Consider the following 19763-nt stretch of genomic DNA (forward strand, 5'->3'; position numbering starts at 1 on the left):
CAAATCATAAATGAATTTGTTAATTTACCTGACTTAAAAAGTAATAAGAAGTCAAGATTTGTAAAACATTAAAATATAAGACAAATATGAAAAATAAAAATTTTAATATATGAAATCATTTTATTTTATAAATTGTAACTGCAGAGCTTGGAACTGATATGAGAATTTTTTTAAACCAGGAAATAGATCACAAGATACTTTTCTGCCTCATAGCTGTTATCTGAAACCAATTCGTAACACTACCATTTCTTTAAATGCTCCTTCCCCAATTTGAAGATGGAAAATGGTCTCAACAAAATCAACAGATCATTGATATTTTCAATAGAAAAAAAAATTGATGTCTCCGTTAATCATTTCACAAACTCAGAGTTAGAGAAAACATTTCTCTTCCAGCAATTGTTATTCCTATATACTGCTTCTGCAAAGGATTTGATAATTCTGTAGATTTATTCTAGCTTTTATAAATCAGGGAGATGTTATAGGTACATCTCTAGAAATCCTGAAAATATAGTTTATGCTCCCTGTAAGGTAGCCTGAGTGCAGATACATTTTAGAACTACAGCCATGGTCCACCTTAAAAATGAGATTTCATTATCACTTGGATTAAACACCAACAATCACTGTCTGTGAGGATTACACTAAATTGCATTGGGAGGCATCAAGGATTGGTGTGCAGTCTAACACCCCCACTGCTCTTGACTAGCTCAGCTCAAGGCTCAGAATCACTCCTTCTTTCTGCATGGCTTTGTGACGGGACCAGGCTCAAACACAGAAGAATCTCTTTTTCCGCTATCACTTACCCAGATTCTCGTACCCCTCCTGGCTTGCAGACTCTGCCTGCCAGACTGAAATAGAAAATATTCACCTGATTCCTTCTGGCTGTCAGGAAGATGGCCTCAGGGTGATGATCACAACAATTAGTGCTTGTGGGAGGGAGCAGCCAGACCACTATATATGGGTCTGTGATTCTGTGACCTCACCTCTCCTCCAAACCAAAATTATCTTTTCGTCTGTAGCTGCAGTGAGACGACAGGCTTGGGAAGCTGAGAATATTTGTGAAAAACTTTTTCCCAGTTGCTAATTACCAAAAAACAATTAAAAGTTTGTAGTTATCATCTCCAAAGAAAGTATTGCAGTTTTTTAGATAAACAATTTATTTTCTTGATGCCTAGAGGCAGACATGCACTCATATGGAGGCAGGAGGGAATACTGAGGTCTGACACATGAGGGACTGGCGGCAAAGCTCATGTGTCTCACTGGATTTTCTGCTTCCTTCCGAGAAGTTTTCTAACCAAAAGTGACTTCTTAACAAATTTTAAGACTACCGATCTGTTCTGTCATTTAATTTGTGGGTTGAGAAATTAACCAAAGTACCTAGAAGGATTAGAAGGGTTTTAAAAGCAATAAAAATAAAAGTAAGAACATGATGACAATAATTTGCTTTAGAAAACATTAGGTTTTTTGTACAAATAAATGTTAATTAATTTGGTATCTAGGTGATATGAAATTTTCTAGTAAAATACAATTTATGCATACTGACCTTTCTTCCCGCCCCCAGTAGGCATAGGATGTCTAAAGAGAGCAATGTCCATGCAAAAAGGCAATTTCTAGGTGTCTTTCACAAATGGAAGTGCTGAGGTCAGATAGTTAATCAGGCAGATTCTAAAATTCCTTTAACTGTCAGATAAATTGTTGTTGCTTCCTCAAAGACAAGAAAAAAAAATTCTGTAAGAATGTATGGTGACAGATGTTAAGTAGACTTATTGTGGTGACCATTTGGTAATATATTCAAGTATCAAATCATTATGTTGTACATCTGAAATTAATGTTGTATGCCAATTATTCAATTTAAAAAAGCATCAAATGCTTACCAGGAAACTCTATACATATTTTAATTAATCCTTGGGTTTCTCCAATTAATAAATCCAACATCTGACCCAATATCTGTCCACTATCTAATTCATCCCATTTTTTAAGTCATGGATTAGAGCCATAATGGTCAACAAGCCGTCCAACACACACACACAGATATAAACTGTAAATTTGCACACACAAGTGCATAGTTGCATACCAACACAAACATACACTCACATCCTTCAATACATTCATACTCACATATACTTTCCATAAAAACTCACAATATCCTCACTGATACTCATACACACTATGATACACACTCATACAAACACACTGTCCAAATAAGCCCCAATAAATCTCAATGAGGGGCTCACATGTTGAAAAATAGTAGTATCTCCAGACCTCTAGATACCTGAAAAGGGGGTAACATTTCATCTATTTCACATCCTTCCATGCCTGCCATAACCCACAAAAATGTTATCTAAAAAATGCAATATTTAAAAGATGCTGTGATAATGGCCACTTCAGGTCAACGCACATAGTGGTAATGTTGGAGTTTTGAGGATGTGACTGTGTATGTGAGTGTGTGAGATTGAGAGAGAGAATATGTGTGACAGAGCAAGTTACAGGCTGGAGGTATAAACATGGTGCAGAGAGCATGGGGTATGGTGATATAGAGCACGAGCGGGACAAAGTAGAAAGAAGGTTTAAAGACATAAGAATGTTAAAGATTCAGTGGTTAAAGTGTGGGTTTTAAGAAAATTATGGGCAACGTGTGCAAGGAAGCTAAATGTAGGAAGATGTGTGTTGAATGGATATGTGGTTGGGGGTCATGGGAGTAAAGGGGTTAATAGGGATGGGAAGAAAATGGGAGAAGGGGGTTCAGGAATAGGAGTGGGTAAAAGGCACATAAGCTGTCATGTCTCTGAGAGGTTAAAGAATGTAATGGTTGAAGGCGTATAACAAGAGGGCATACAGGTCCTGGGGGTGGTTAGTGGCCCTAAGCAGAGGTGGAGGGTAGAAGGGCAGATGGAAGTTACGGTAGAGGACTGTATGTAGGATTTGGGGTGTACAACATGCTGCAGCCATTTTGCTTCTGTTTTGGGATACGAGACAAATGATGTAACCATGGCAGGTCTGACAGGAGCGATTTTTATTGGAACTGGTGCTCAGTGATGAAAAGGTGGGTCAAAATGTCCCTTATCTGGCTCTATCTGTGTCTTGAAGACCTTTAGTACCTCAAATTTAATGATGAAAATCTCTTTTTTGATATTGCTAAAATACAATATATGCTTTATTAAAATATGAAACTGAGCAAGGCAGAATTTAAATTTCTAAGTACTTTTTTCCTTTGATTTTTCGCTTATTAGAAACCACCTCAAGAAATAAAGTTGTAATATTTTTGTGGACAATATTGAAATTTATTTTTTAAAAGTATATTTTCATTGAAAATAATCAGTGGTCTTCTAATGTCTCAGGTATATCTCCACCCATTGTTATTACTCTGAGATTAATGTCATGTTGTATTGTAAAAGGGCCTTTTCAGATGTAATTAAGGTTACATTAGTAGGTAATAAAATGACCTAAAAATAGGGACAATATCTTGGACTATCTGAGTGAGCCCAGTGTAACCACCTGAGGTCTTAAATGAAGGAGGAAGTCAGAGATTAGAAGCCTGAGGATTTCTTCCCATGAGGTTGCTGTCTTTGAAAACAGGTGGTAGGGGCATATGGAAACCTGAGGATGAAACGACTCCTACCAATAATTGAAAGATTTAGTGTTGGAAAGAACTCATGCCACGACCATCTGGATTTTTTATTTGCAAGAACCTAAGCAGAGTAGCCAGCCAAGCCTGCCGAACTTCTCACTTATGGACTCTGAGAATACAAACGGGTGCTATATTAACAGTGAAGTGTGTGGACATTTTTATGTCAGAAATATAAAACAAATACATATAAAAATAAATGTAATTATAAAGTATTTAAAGGACAATAAAAGAAAGGAAACCATTAATTACTCCAAGTCCAGTTTTAGCTGTTTGTGTTGTATCTTCCTTCTTAAGAAATTCTAGAGTGCATCTGAAATTGTATAAAATACACACATACACACACACACACACAATTACACTATTAACATTCTATTCTTGGTTCAATTTTTCCCTAAATATTATTATTCAATAATTTTATTAGACTTATCCAATAATTATTCTTCTCTCAGTCAGTGACCTATGAAAGAGATATTTTCATACCAAGTTCTCTGAAAGGTTTTGTCATATTCCATGTTGATTATCAGTAAATCACCTTTATTGAAACACTTCCTGTTTACACATTTCCAGAGTTGAATATGTTTGCTTATCTCCTGCTGTCAAACACCTTATAACAAATAGATCCTTAATCAGATTGATGTGTGCACATGTGGAAAATTCACATAGTTCTGAGACATGAGATTCCTTCACCATTTTGAGTACATACTTTCCCTATTGGTGAGTAATGGCTAATAGGCCCTCGCATGTTATATTCTACCAACCCCACATGCCACACCTCATATTCTTTGGTTACTTTTCTAATTTGGTTCTTCTTTCACATCTCCCCCAGTGCAGTGGGCCTCAGAAAGAATGGAGGCTTCCCAAGAAGAGAGGTCCAGTGAGAGGAATCCTTACCTTGAAATGTGTGCATCCTGTATCCTATAGATTAAGGAATGTCCCAAGAGCAATGTCATGATTCTAACTCTCTGTGTCCCCACTCAGTCGTAGAAAATCAGTCCTCACAGTGCTGAGCACTCCTAGTAGTCCCCACACAAATGCCACACATTAGATTATGTGTCCAAAAGACTCCTGGCACATCCCACTCCCTGACCAAGACCCAAAAAACAGAAGGAAGCGGGATCCTCCAAAAACCTCCACCCCGAGCCACTTACTTAGAATCCAATTGGCCTCAAGACCACACATCTCAGAGTCCTAGCTCTCCTAACACCAGAATTTGTAGCACAAACTATTTCTTCCAACAACCCCACATTGTCCCTTCCATGGGTCCTTGATTGTTCTTCCCTTGTTTTAATGTCTTTCCTTCCCATGGATGGATGGATGGATGGATAAGACCAATCCATAAGCATGTGCACACAGGGTACCCAGGGCAGCTGCACAGTTACCTGAATCCAGCTCTTGCTTTAAGCCACCTGCACAGAATCCAGCATCAATGGCCTGGAAATGGATGCCTAGAACCACCCTGCAGGGTGTTGGGGTTAAAAATTTTTTCTCTAACCTCCTAGGTTCTTTTGGTTGGTCTATGAGTTAAATTAGCATAAAACAGATTACAGGAGAAAAACAAATTGAATTATGTACAACAAGGACCTCACATAGATACGAGTGGGTCAAAGACAGTTAAGCCATGAAGGATTATATGCCATCCTGAGCTAAGGAGAAGGAGGTAGGGCACTGGGGCTTCAAAGGGAAAGAAAACATTTCACAGGAAAATGGGAAGAGCAAAAGTTTAGTAAGCAAGTATTTGTCATGCCATGCAGAGACAATGTGACACAAACAGGACTTTGAACAAACAGGCCCTGCTGAGCTCCCCCAGCTCACCAAAACTAACCCTGTGCTTCGTAGATATCTCTGGTGACAGCTCTCTTCCTTGACCAGTCTCTCTATGTAAATCTTTTTAGGCAGTTAAAGGGGAGGAAAAGGCTCTTCCTTATTCACTGGTCCTTTATTGCCTTCAGCTCAAAATAATTCACATGCCAAAGTGGCATATTTTTGGGAAGCTCATTCTGAATCCCTTCAGTCCCACCTTTGAAACTTCCCCAAGAAGTTTCACAGTCCAGAAGTTGAGTTGGTAGATTGTTCCATCTCACTGAACCAGTCTCTTAGTCTTTGGTTAAACAGTTGTGTCTGTCTCATTTCAGGAGGTGGTGAAGCAGGTGAGCTCTCAAAGTTAGGTCTACAGTGAAAGCAATCAGATATCAAATAAGAGACATTTCTACAGAAACAAAAACAAAGTTTAATGATTAGAGCACACTATAATCTCATTTTCTGAGTTCTGAAGGCAGCCAGTCAAGAAATTTCTAGATGTGAAGCTCAAAGCAACTTCAGATGGAGTGAGGGCAGGCAGTGGCAATCTGATAGATTTTCCTGGCTTGTAGTTTGAAAATTTCTGGTAATCTTTATGTGTGGCCATGAAGCAACAGGCACAAAGCTTGTCCATACATGCGCTGTGGTGGTGATTTCTCCGAATTTTATATCAAGTTGTCCAACTTCAACTTGCATCGCTTCAGGTAAAGGGTAGTTTTAGTTCTCAATGATTCCAATCAGAAAGATGGGAGAAAAATGGAAATATTAGTTTGGAGTGTTGTAGCCAAATATTGGAGGAAACTAGAAGAATTCAGAATCAAGTCCAGCATATAGGTAGAACACAAAACCTCAAAGACAAAGAATAAGACTAGAATCTAATTTCCACAACTATGTACTATAATTTCTACAGAAACATAATTTTCCACTCTACATTCACCCCCATTTTCACCAAAGATAACCATAGTAAGACAAATTTTTGGCAACTTGTCTAGTTTCAATAAACTTGGCTTGATTATTTATATAAGTACAGCAAGAATAGTGATTGACCATATAGAAGTGTTTAATCTGCTTTTCTGGAACTTTGCATAAGGAATCTCAGATTGGACCTTTAAAAGCCTAGAAAGGTGAAGAAGCCAAGCCAAGGATTCACCATCAGACTTTGCTGGCAATACCTACAGATTTGGGTGAATTATTCTGTTCTCGAAGTCTCTAAAATATCTAGAGGTTATTGCACCTGCCTGGAAGTGACTTTCTTTACTCACCTGGTAAGGGTGCTGGGAATCCTGTAAGCAAGCAACAGAGCCAATATTTCCAAAGGGCTTTATTGGTTTTGTGAGGTCAACCTTAGTTCCTTATGGTTGTCTAGTTATATCTGAATCTATGTATGCCTCTCTCAAATATGACATTCCAGTGAAAGCAGTGGCAAAATAACCAGTGTTTCCAATTGTGTCATGTTACAAGGGGAACATATGAACTTATGCAAATAACTATATTTCTATGAAAATAAGAATACTCACTGAGAGTTTCTGAATTCTGGAGGGATCAGGCAGGGAGAAAAAGATAAATGTTTCATCTTTTTTCACAAACATATATCTTACCAAATTGCTGATAGCTTAAGAGAAAAGAGATAAAACTTTTCTTAATCTGTAAAAACAAAACACTATAGAACCAGCAACATTTTAAACAAGTCATAAAAATTATAATCATCCTCCTCAGTTCATTCAGTTCAATGTAATTAATATTTGTGCTACTTGAATCTGGTTTTTCCATTAATTTTGGGAATTCTTACTCAATTCAGTTTTATGATTTTAAAGTTATTGAACACCTATGCAGGCATACCTCATTTTATTGTTCTTAACTTTTTTGCACTTTGCAGGTATCGCATTTATTACAAGGCCCTCCACCAGCAAAAAGATTATGACTTGCTGAAGGCTCAGATGATGGTTAGCATTTTTTAGCAGTAAAGTGTTTTTTAATGAAGGTATGAACATTGTTTTTTTTTATTTTTTTTCTTTGTGAGGAAGATCAGCCCTGAGCTAACATCCAGGCCAATCCTCCTCTTTTTGCTGAGGAAGACCGGCCCTGAGCTAACATCTATTGCCAATCCTCCTCCTTTTTTTTTCCCTTTTTCTCCCCAAATCCCCAGTAGATAGTTGTATGTCACAGTTGCACATCTTTCTAGTTGCTCTATGTGGGACGCTGCCTCAGCATGGCCAGACAAGTGGTACGTCGGTGCTGCCCGGGATCCGAACCCGGGCTGCCAGTAGCAGAGCGCGTGGACCTAACCGCTTAGCCATGGGGCCGGCCCCTGAACATTGTTCTTTTTAGACATAATGCTATTGCACACTTAGACTACAGTATAGTGTAAACAAAATTTTTATATGCACTGGAAAACCAAAAATTTCTGTGACTCACTTTATTGCATTATTCACTTTATTGCAGTGATCTGGCACTGAACCACAATATCTCCAAGTTATATCTGTATTTGTCAGAAGTTTTTCCCATGCATCTCCTTGTACATGAAGTACTTTTGCAATAACACTTTTGCAAAGCATCAGAGTAAAACAATAACTGTAGATGACAAGACTTAAAAATGGTCATGGTTTGGGCTGGCCCAGTGGCATAGCAGTTAAGTTCATGCATTCCACTTCAGCAGCCCCAGGTTCACGGGTTCGGATCCCAGGTGTGGACCAATGCATCACTTGTCAAGCCATGCTGAGGCTGCCTCCCACATAGAAGAGCTACAGCTCTACAACTATGATACACAACTATGTACTGGGGCTTTGGGGAGGAAAAAAAAGGAAAAAGAGAAAGATTGGCAACAGATGTTAGTGCAGGGCCAATCTTCATCAAAAAAATAAAAAAAGGACATAGTTCAAGATCTGATGAGAGTTTATTAAATGCAATTGACAAGGAAATTTGCTTCTTTCTGTGGCATATATTTTAAGATAGTAAGTAGAATTATGACTGATAGCATTATACCAGGACATATCAGATTTCTAGGAATACCATATAATTTCTAGAACATACATAACACACTGGTTTTAGGTACTTTCACCACAGGCATGTTTGCCATAGAAATCTTTGCCATAACTATTTTTGCTGCAAATATTTTTGCCACATAACTAACTGGCTGTAAGGAAATTTTGCCATAAAAGATAAAATCATGAAAAATAAAAGGAAGACATTGATTTAAAAGAACATAATAAAACATTAAAAAATGAATAACAAAATTAAAAAGACTATTGTGAAATACAAAATATTTGAATACATTTAAAATGCGTGTATGTAGATTCACGGCATTGCTGCACAAAAACTGAATGGATTTTTCTGTGTATGGATTGAACCTTGATAGGCATTGTCTTCATTCTATTGAAAATGTGGGTTCAACTCAGCTACCTCAAAGAAGAGGCTTTCAGCCACCGTTTTATCCTCTAATGTCGTGTGTTTCAAAATCAGAAACGAACTCTCAGGCCAAATCATCATCATCTGTCAGCTCAACAAAGGCATCAATAAAACATCACTAACTGGAAGAAATGCTAGTGATTTTAAGACCACCACCACCACTATATTTACTAGTTACTGCATAAACCATTATGAAAGCCAGCTAAGCTTCCTGTGATATAAAAATGGGAATATCTGAAAAAACTTCATCAATTGAGAAATAAAACAAAACTGACAGGAAAAAAAACCTGTCAAATAGTTTTTTATTGTTTTTATTTTTTACGGTGGTTGATTCACCAATGGAGAAATGAAACCAAAAAAACCCCTAAAAAACCAAACTGTCAGTCAGTAGTTTTTTATCTTTTATGGCAAAATTGCCTTACAGACAATTAGTTATGCAGCAAAGATGCATACAGCAAAGATGTTTATGGTGAAAACATTGGACATAACATATTCCTACACAAATACATCATAAAGAAGGCTTAGCATTTACTTCTTATTTGACAATGCTTCCCATACAATTAAATATATCAAATAGGCTGAATTAGTTTAACATCTCCCTTTTTATAAGGAGAGAGAACAAATCTTTTGAGATGTTCCAGGGGCCCTGTGAAAAATCCCAAGGTTAGTTCAAGGTAAAAAAGACTGTATTTAGAATTTGATTTTTGGAAGTTTGTCAAAAATATCAAAAAAATTTTAAAACACTTGATCAAATAGGATCATAGGTCACTGTGAAAGAATACTTAGTTATCCATTTCACCACAGTGACAATTAAAGATTTCACAGGCAAATATAGAAGGTTACATAGTTCTGAGCAAAACATAGCTCTTTTAATTTCAAGAGTACTAAATTTTTTTTTAAATTTTTTGTTTATTGCAGTAACATTGGTTTATAACATTGTAAAAATTTCAGGTGTACATCATTGTACTTCTATTTCTGCATAGATTACACCATGTTCACCACCAAAATACTAGTATCAAGAGTACTAAATTTAAGTGATTAAAGACCTGACGAAGATAACATGGAACATAGGTGATTATTTTGACAAGACACAAGATCTTTGTTTTTTCTAGGCAGATTACTTACAAGGTAAATAAAAACCTTTTATCATGTCTTATCAAGAACAGAGCAGTAGTCCAAGAAAACTTTGTCCCTTTATCAGACGAAAAAAAAATAAGTTTAATTTTACAAAAATATTATTGGTATTAAAGCTTAATTTTAAAACCCTTGTAACAACTTAATTTTTACCCAATCTGACCACACAAGTTTCTCTCTTTCTTTCTTTCTTTTCAACTTTCTATATCCATGGTTTGTCTTTCATTTTTCCCCTTCCCATTCTAAAATAACCAGCTGTATTTTAGGACAAAAGTATTTTTATTTCCTTCAAAAAAATGCATCTCCATACTGCAGTACTCCATACTGCATCTCCATAACTTTTTTCTTTGTACCAAAAACTCACATCTTACTTTCCTTGCATATAGATATATTGCCCTTATTATTTCTAGTAGCTTTAATTTAACCCTTAGAAATTTAATTTCCAGTAACTCTTAAAAACCTTAATTTCTAGTAAGCAATTGTGAACCGTGGTATACAAGCGTTCTTTAGATTCGCAAATTTATGTGTACATTTCATAATTTCTAGAAACATACAATCTTTCAATGAGACACAAGACATGTTTACTAACAGACTCCAGAGCCTTCTTATGCTCTGTGAACAATCTCTCTGTGAACTAATGATGTGGAACTACTGGAAAGTTGGACCAAGGATGCCTTGGTAAGGACCAGCACCCATGATTCCCAAAAATAGAGGGAAGTCCCAGGAGTATAAGTGAGGAGGGCAGCATGTTGGGCATAAATATTCGGACGCTCTAGCAGCTCTATGTTGACCAGAATTGGAGAAACTGCAATTTTAAACACCATGCTATAAATGAGCCGGAATACTCTGAAAGTTCTGAAAAAGTTACTGAAAACAACATTCAAGAATTATATGGAATAAAATAAGTAATTCTATAATGTGAGATCAGATAATACATTTGGCTTATTCAGTAATTTATTAAAAATGTTTTTAACCTAGTTATCTAACAACAGGTGTTCCATGAAATAATTCATACCCTAATCATCCAACCGAATGACAGTCCACATTGGGGAACTGTTCTGTAGCATTTGTTACAATAAAACAATTTTCGCAGTATAACAGAGAATTTAGCAGAAATTTGGTTTACCCCACTTACATGAGGTGAGTTAATCTCGGTAATATCCTGGGGTTAGATATTACAACATGTCCTATCTTTCATAGGATGATATAGATGCTTGGTCTTGCCTTCCTGAGTGGTAGGATTATAGCTAAATATAAAGGGAAGAGATGGAAGTAGAAAGAATGATGGAGCAGTTTTTTGAAGGATTTTTGATGGTTTATTCTTTTATATTCATGTATACTGCTTGTTTTTAACAAGTGGAGCTATCTATAGACCCCCAGGTGTAGAAGAGTAGGTGCTGTGAGGTATTCTGGAAGCACCAGTTTCAGCCACAAAGATAGAAATTGACTCATCAAATTTTAGTTCCTTTGTTCTCCTTTATCTGCACCTGGGTGTCAGAAAATTGTGATGCCCCAGCTTAGGACAGGCAGGAGGAGGAGTGGCTCAAGCTCTGTTCTCATCTGAGCTGTTTTGAAAAGGGAGGACCAGGGACTGGGGGTGATTCAGAGCAGAAAAGTTGCTAAGAGGTTATTTTCCAGGGATTCTGGATTAACAATGTTCTGTTAGGGACGACAGACCTCAGACAGGCAGAGGGATCGTATCTTGGCTGAAGATTCTTGGGGCAACTGATCTCTGGGCTTGTAACTGTTTTAGACAGAAGCACAAGGCAGAAACTTGTGCTGCATCTTCAAGGGGCCCCTTTTAAATAGGACCTGGGAGGCACTATACGCCTTTGCACCACACAGGGTGATTTGGGGTGATAAGTTCCTGGTTGTAGGTGCTGCTATTTGTGGCAGGTGGTTGAAGGAGGTGCTGTATTCAGGCCCCTGAGGAGCTGCACTGTGTCTCCTGTGTGAGCAGGTGCAATGGACTGGACAGTGGGAAGATGGGACAAGGTGTAGGAAGGGAGATGAAGGCGCCATGGATAGGGCCTACCTGCATTTCAAGGCAAAGATTCTTCTCCTTGGACTCTTCTCCCCTGCAAGCCTCCAATATTCCTGAGGACCCAACACAAGGAAGGCGAGGATGTGATGGAAGCACTCAAAGAGAAAAGTAACCCAAAAATGAGACATGCAGCATGTGGGAACAAAGTTGGTGAGATATTATGTTTTATACCCATGTGCAAGGGCCTTTTAGCAATTACACACCAATAGTGAAAATGTACAATCATAATGGTGACATAATCCCATGTCTCAGAATCATCTGGATAATCTACACCTGCACAAATAAACATGACCAACGGACTAGGTGCTATGATGTGTGTGACAGTAGGAGACAGACAGACACAGTTACCTCTGTAAATGTGTGAACAGGGAGTATCTCCATAAAGGTGACCCACTGATAATCACCTTGGAATATGATGTAGCATTGCAAGGATTGCTGTATGAAAATATCTCATTCATAGATCACTGACTGAGGAAAGCACTTTGGATAAGCACAACATGAAAATAACTATGTAAATATTGAACAAAGAAAAGAATATGTTAATGGTGTGTATGTGTTGTGTGCATTCTCTATGTAATTCAGAGATACTCATACTGCATAAGAAGGAGGATATACTTCAAACTATTAAAAACTCATCTTGGGGTTATTAATGGCTATTTCACCATATTTTATTAAATATTTTATAATGAAATATGTTACTGCATGTATTAGTTTTATATTTGTGACATAATAAAGTATAACAAACTGAGCATCTTAATACAATACCAATTATTTACTCACACACCATAGGTCAGAAGTTGAGTAGGTCTGGCTGAGTCTCTGTTTAGGGTCTCACATGTCACAAATCAAAATGGCAAACAGCCTGGGCCCTTGTCTCCAATTTCTAGGGGAGAATCCCATTCCAAGACAACTCAGCTAGTTGTTTTTGCAGAATTCACTTCCTTCTCGTGGTTTTCACATGCCCCCATCTGGTGTCTTCAAGGGCTATAACAGCATGTGAAATCTCCCTCTTTCTTCTAATTTCTAACCTCCTCTATGGCCACATCTCTCTGACTTCTTTTCCTACATTAAGATTCATGTGGTTACATTGGGCCCACTCAAATAATCCAGGTTAATATTCTCATTTTAAGGTCATCTTATTAAACCAGATATAACTTGAATTACATCAGAAAAGTCCATTTTTTCATCTAACATAACATTAACCATGGAGTAACACCAGGGGTTGGAGATATGATTGTGACTTTATGAGACCAGTGAATTTTTACAATGAAAAAATATATATTTTTAAAAATTCAATCTACAAAAATTATTGCCAATTTTACCTCTTGGGATGGTTTCTGATAAGGAAAAAACAAAAAGAGTATTTAAAATTTAAATTGTGACTTGTTATGCTAACTTTTCTTAATAAAGCATTAATATATTTTAGAAATATCACAATAAACAAAGGGATTTTGTACTTCTCCACTTGGGCTGTCATAACAAAATACTACAGACTTGGTGGATAAAACAACAGAAATTTTTTTCTCATAGTTCTGGAGGCCAGAATTCCAAGATCAAGGTGCCATTCGTGTTGGTTTCCAGTGAGGCCTCTCTCACTGGCTAGTACATGGTTGCCTTCTCTGTGTGTCCTCACATGGCCTGTTCTCTGTGCATGCATGCACAGAAAGATATCTTTGGTATCTCTCCCTCTTCTTATAGGGATAGCAGTCCTTTTAGGTTAAGCCTCAACTTCATGACCTCACTTAACATTTATTACCTTCCTATAGGCCCTATCTCCAAATACAGTCACGTGGAGTTAGGGCTTCAATATATGAACTGGGAGGGGAACAAAATTCAGTCTACAAGATTCTGCCCTCTGGTCCCCAAAATTCATGTCCTTCTTGCATGCAAAACACATTCAACCCATCACAACAGCCCCAAAATTCTTCACCCATTCTGATGGCATCTAAACCGAATATGGGTGATACTCAAGGTATGATTCATCCTGACAAAAAATCCCTCTCCAGCTGTGAACTTGTGAAACCCAAGAAGTTATGTATGTACTTCCAAAACACAATAGTGGGACAGGCAGAGCATAGGCATTCCCATTCCAAAAGGGAGAAACCGGAAAAAAGAAAGGGGATGGTATGTACTAGGCAAGTCCAAAACCTAGCATGACAAATTCCAACAGATGTTAAGGCTCAAGAAGAATCCTCTTTGGCTGGATGCTTTGCCTTCTGGACCCAACGGGATGGCAGCATAACTTCTTCCAAAAGTACTTTAAGACATTGTCAGAGCTTGGCAGATGATTACCTGGCACCTCTTTCTGTCACTCAGTACTGGGTACCAGTTAACAGCCTCTCCTGCCAGACCCGCCATGGTCACATCCTATATGTGGTATCCCAAAAGAATAACAAAATGGCATGTTATAAATCCCAAATCCTACCTGCAGTCCTCTACTATATGTTAAACTTAAGGTGTTTATAGGAGCATTTCATATAAGCACATTTTTTGCCTCAAGAGCTGAAACTAAACTGTGTCCATAATTATGTTGTGAATCAACTGTAAATGAGGAAATTAATGAATGGAGGACTGAATTAGTGACTCCCAATCTGGCCCTGTGACCTCCATTACTACAGCCTCCATACTGTATCTCCTTCTTCCTATACATTCACCCTCTCACCTTTGGCCACCCCCTACAACTCCACATGATCATCTCACCATCTGACCCATCTAGACTATAAATTGGTCTCTTATCTCCACAAGGTGCCCATTTTGATGTCCAAATCTCTGTTGCCCCATCTCCCTCACTCCAGAGACCTCGGCCAAATCCCCTTCAACTTCCATCCCCCTTGAATGCTGCGTCCTCCATTCTCTCCGTCTCCCTAGACCTAATTCCAGTCCCCTCTCCCCGTCTCAACATACATGCCAGTGATCTCAGCTCATTTTGAATGTTCTCTGCACCCCTAGATCTCAAATTCCCCAGCCCTCAACTGTCAGACTTCCTCATCTGCCCCCTGACCCACATGCAATCTCCCAGCCCTATAATCCCTAACTTTTTCTCCTCCACTTTAGCCCATCATGCCTACTACCCTCTCCAGCTCCCTTCATCACTCTGTTCCCATTTTGCCCTGTGGGCAGGGCACTCTTCTGTGCCAACTATACCCCCCACCTCAGGCTCTATATCCCCTTCTACCCTCCCTATCTGCCTTTAGCCACTAAATACAAACAGGACCTCATGCCCCACTTATTATTCCTTTTTGTCCCTCATATTCTTTTACTTCTCACAGACATTAAGTCTCAGCTGCCTTTTACCCACTCTTGGTCTTTAACCACCTTTTCTCATGATCTTCCCATTCCTATTAAGCTATTTATTCTCTCACATTTGTACCACTTACCTACTCAGCACACATATCTCCAGTACTCTTAACTCCCTTGCACACTTTGCCCCTTGTACCCTTAAGCCCTGCACTTCTACCACTCTGTGACTTTAACCTTCTTGTGCCTTTTAACCTCTTTCCTCTCTCTCCCGTGCACTCTCTCCCCCTCCATGCCTCCACACTCTCTGCACCCTCCCAATACACCCCCTCCCTGTGTCCTCACTTTACCTCACTCTATCCCACACCCACAGACTGTTGCTCCCCCAACACAACTCTGCAGCCATGTGCCTTGACCTGAAGTGGTAATGCTCACGACACATTTTAAATGCTGCACTTTGTTACTATCATCTTTACAGGTTGTTGTAGAGATGGAAGGAGCAACAAGCGTGACAAGACAAGTGACTCTTTTTGGGGCATCAAGAGGTGCAATGAAACCACTGTTCTTCTATATATGAACACCTTATCTAGATATGCAAGCATAATGATGGTGTGAGTACAACTCACATTATGAATGTGAGTGGGGCTGTTTTACTTTGTGTGAGTGTATATGTATCTGTATAATGTGAATGTGTGCTTATATGTGGAGAGCTGTAGATGAGTGTGAGTTTATTAAAGAAAGTGTATGTGAGTGTGTACGTGGTGAAGTATGTAAGTGTGTGTGACTGTGTGTTTGTGTGAGTATGCATGCACACATGTGTTTGCATCTGTGTGTAAGGGTGTAAATCAGTGTCTCTGTGTGTGTGTGTGTGGACTAGGGGTTGTCCAACACAATGGTTTTAATCCCTCACTTTGAAATTTAGGGGGCAGGGCATTAAATACTAGACCTTGATCAAAATGTGCATTTGTTTGTAGGAAAAAAGCAAAGGATTAATTGGAACTCATATTTTATATTTCTTAATTAATTACAAAGGAAAACAAAGTTCCGTACTGAAAATAAATAAATAAACAAATAAATAAATTTTCAGCTAAAAAAAAAAAGGGTAGGATACCATGGTATTCATTCAATGTTCTAGAATTGAGGAAGTGACGTTAGCTTATCTCATAGTTGGAAGAATTGAAAAAACTGTCTGTAAAAATCATCTGATCCTGCCTGTAAACCCATGCTTTATTAGTCAGGAGGTTATATACATCTATCTTTCTATGGATATTGCTCTATTTATAATTCATACCTCTGCTGGGATGGTGGGGAAGGGTGAATATGGGGATAGTATATTTTAGTATACTACAAAATTTCCACATTACCTAGACTTCCAAATCAAATTGCCATTGAGTTGTGGGTTTCTTGTGTAAATTTTGTCAACGTATTCTTCCTTTGACATCTCTCTCCTTTAAAACCTTCTCAGGTATGTTGTCTGTTTCCACTGCTCTGCCATTAATTAAATGATGGTACAGCACAGTGGTCTGAAGATTAGAAATGAGCTCACTTTTGGGTTAAAAAAAAAAAGAAAAAAATTTCTGGAGAGCAGAGAATCCAGTGAGACACATGAGCTTCCCTGCCAGTCCCTCACATGTCAGACCTCAGTATTTCCTGCTCCTTCCATGTGAGACTCTGCCTCCAGAGATTAAAGAAAGAGCCTCTCCCAAACTCTGCGATGGTCTCTTTGGAGATGATAACTACAAACTTGTAATTGTTCTTTGGTAACTAGCAACTGAGAAAAAAGTTTTACACAAATATTCTCAGTTCCCCAAGCCTGTCCTCTCACAGGCTTGAAGTCCACAGATGAAGTCCACAATGACCACTCTGTGTCTCACAGCCCTTCAGCCTCATCACTTCTCCACCAAGTTAGAGTTAGAAACAGACTGGGTTTTACTGAATTCCGAACTAACAAATCCCACCCCACCATCCACAGTCTTAACCTCCTTTCTCCACAGGAAGATGACCTGTAATTGTTGCTGCCCCTCAGTGCCACCACCTTTCCTTCCGTGTGTTTGCTTCCTGGAGAGCTGGGTTTCCCACACACGTAGGGATAAAATTTAGCATCTAAATAAGCATAGCTTTTGTCTAATGGATGAGATTTCTGATGGCCACATACATGTTGCAACCTGGCCTCAAAGCCCATAGTACATTCCTTCACGAATTTCTATCAGTGGAGACTGCTGCAGTCAGCACTTGTACTCTGTTTGGGGACCTCGAGGAAACACCTTACGTTATTTCATTAATTCCACCAGTTGATGAGTTGCCTGGTAATGTAATAACTGACCACCCATCCCATACCCACCTGATTGGGGGCACTAGGATGGCCCCCAAGCAGGTGATATCACCCCAAGACAGGTGATAAGGGCCTGTGTACTCTCACCTGGTTTGTCTTTGTTTTCTCTGCTGGAAGAGCTCTTGAGGACTTTGTTTCTCATATTCAGCTTTTATTTCCTGCCATGCCACCTGACAAGCTTCACACACTTGAGGGTGACACACCCTCTCCATTCCTTGTTGGCCAAAGTTCTCACCAGGACCCAGTCCAGGAATGTACTTTCCATCTTCTGTCTTCACACCTGGAAATGAAGAAACAGGAAGAAAAGAGAAGAAAACGGAGAGAGGAGAAAACAGAATGTGTGGAGGTGGGAGAGTAGAAAAGGAAAGAAAGAAGAGGTGAGGTGGGAAGAATAGGAGAAAGAAAGCAAAGGTAGTGGAGTTAAGGAAAGGAGGAGAGGAGAAAAAACAGAAGGGGTAGTGGGGGGGGGTGAAGAGGAGGAGGATGAGGGAAGGAGAGAAAGCAGACTGGGTGGAGGAGAATGGTCTGGAAGGTGAGTGGCACAGCAGCTAGTGTGATTAACTTGCCCAGTTTGCCCAGGACTTCCCCAATTTTATCATGAAAAGTCCTGCTTTTTGGGAACAGGTTCGGCCCTGAGAAAAGCAGGACAATTGACTCCCTGAGAAGCAGCAGCAGCAGCAAGAGGAGCAGAAATTACCAGAGATCCTTTGTGTAACCAACAGAACCTGGCAGAAGGAACAATATGTCATTTCTGAAGCTAGGTTATAAAAGACACTGTGGATCCCACCTTGGTCTGGCTCTCTTTCTTTCTTGAATCACTTGCTCTGGGGGAGGCCAGCTGTCCCATTGTAAGCAGGTCCATGGAGAAAGCAATCACTGAGGCTTCCTCCCAACGGATGACCTGAGGGGTCACATCCCAGTTTCCATCACTTCCAAGACACACAACTCCACCCACTCGCACCAAAAGCTTTGAATCTAGCCACTTTCAACTTGTTGAGGAAAACATCTCAGTTGCCAATATAAGTGGCCCTCATAACTCTACTCTTTTACCTTAGATTGATTTAAAACATTAACTTAGAACACGCTGAAGCACCTCTGCTTCACAAGAAACCAAAGAGATTTAAAGGAATCAAAAAGCAGAGAAACAAGCACAGTCGGGCAGAAGCATCAATAGACTCTGAAGCAGCCAGGGACGAAGCCAGGGAGGCCAGGCCCCGCCCCCACGTTGACCCCGCCCCCACCCCAGAGCGCTTCCTGTCCCGTCTCAGCCACCGTCCACGTCCCGCCTCTCGCCGGCCGCGCCCCGCCCTCTGCACCGCCTCTCCGTCGGCACGTGCGCAGTTTCCTGCAGACCCGGAAGTGAATCGAGTTGAGCGACAGATACGCTCCGGTGAGTGAGTGTCGGATTTTCTGTTTCAAATTGGCGCTTTGCGGCCCCACAGCCCTCTGTCCTCCCCGCCCAGGGTTGGGGAGGGGGTCTCTCTGGGTATTAAAATCACCATCCCCGCCTTCCTGCCCACACTGAGTCTCGGCGTCACCGTGAGACGTGCCGAGGCCCCGTAACTCTGCTGCCGGTTCCCGGGGTCCCTGCCCGCTTCGGGTGAAAATCGCTCCCAAGTCCCTACCCTCGGCTAGTTCTGCTTTCGATCCGGTGGAGGCCGCCGCGTCGTTTTCTTGTTAAAATGCTTCACTCACCTCCCACTCCCCTGCCCCTGGTCCAGGAAGAGGTGAGGTGGGCTCTCTCTGTGGGGTTTGGTCAGGGCGGGGTCTGTGCCTTGAAGGCGAGAGTGAGTCCAGCCCAGATCCCGCTGTGGCCCCGGAACGAGTGGGCGTCACAAGGAGGGCAGCGAGTTCTGAAGAAAAGGAAAACAAGGAAACAAAAAATGCTCACTTGTTTGTCTCTGTGTACTCGACTCCCTCCTGTTGCAGTGTGCAGGAGAGAATTTGTGTTTTGTACATGTTGAGGGCCCTCCTCTGTGTGTGCTTGTGTCACAGGAAGAGGGTATGTTATTTTAAGCATTAAACAGCGTATTTTCAACATTCAGGATTCACTTCTCAAGACTGATTTTATTTGAGAAAGAAGCCCAAAGGAAGAGGAAAGAAAGAGCAGTCGGAAATGACTCTTTCCCAGGTAAAAGTCATATTAGGTTTCATTTATTCCTAGTATTTTATGGTTCAAAGTTATGTTT

General features: G+C 39.9%; 1 protein-coding gene and 1 long non-coding RNA gene across 2 annotated transcripts in view; one reads left to right on the top strand and one right to left on the bottom strand.

Moving 5' to 3' along the window:
* Nucleotides 1-13363: 13363 nt before the first annotated feature.
* On the bottom strand, nucleotides 13364-19340 carry LOC131397355 (uncharacterized). Its single transcript, XR_009216749.1, has 3 exons — nucleotides 19200-19340; nucleotides 17662-17854; nucleotides 13364-14372 (listed from the first exon to the last, which is right to left on the bottom strand). It is a non-coding gene; the product is annotated as an uncharacterized LOC131397355 (long non-coding RNA).
* The window catches only part of LOC131397312 (zinc finger protein 208-like), a 649542-nt gene continuing 648768 nt past the window's right edge, over nucleotides 18990-19763 (top strand). The window contains 1 exon segment of the mRNA XM_058530105.1: nucleotides 18990-19705. Within this exon segment, the coding sequence (XP_058386088.1) occupies nucleotides 19691-19705 (15 nt within the window). The 5' untranslated portion in view covers nucleotides 18990-19690.

This window comes from Diceros bicornis, chromosome 34, assembly GCF_020826845.1.
Source record: "Diceros bicornis minor isolate mBicDic1 chromosome 34, mDicBic1.mat.cur, whole genome shotgun sequence".
Classification (NCBI taxonomy): domain Eukaryota; kingdom Metazoa; phylum Chordata; class Mammalia; order Perissodactyla; family Rhinocerotidae; genus Diceros; species Diceros bicornis.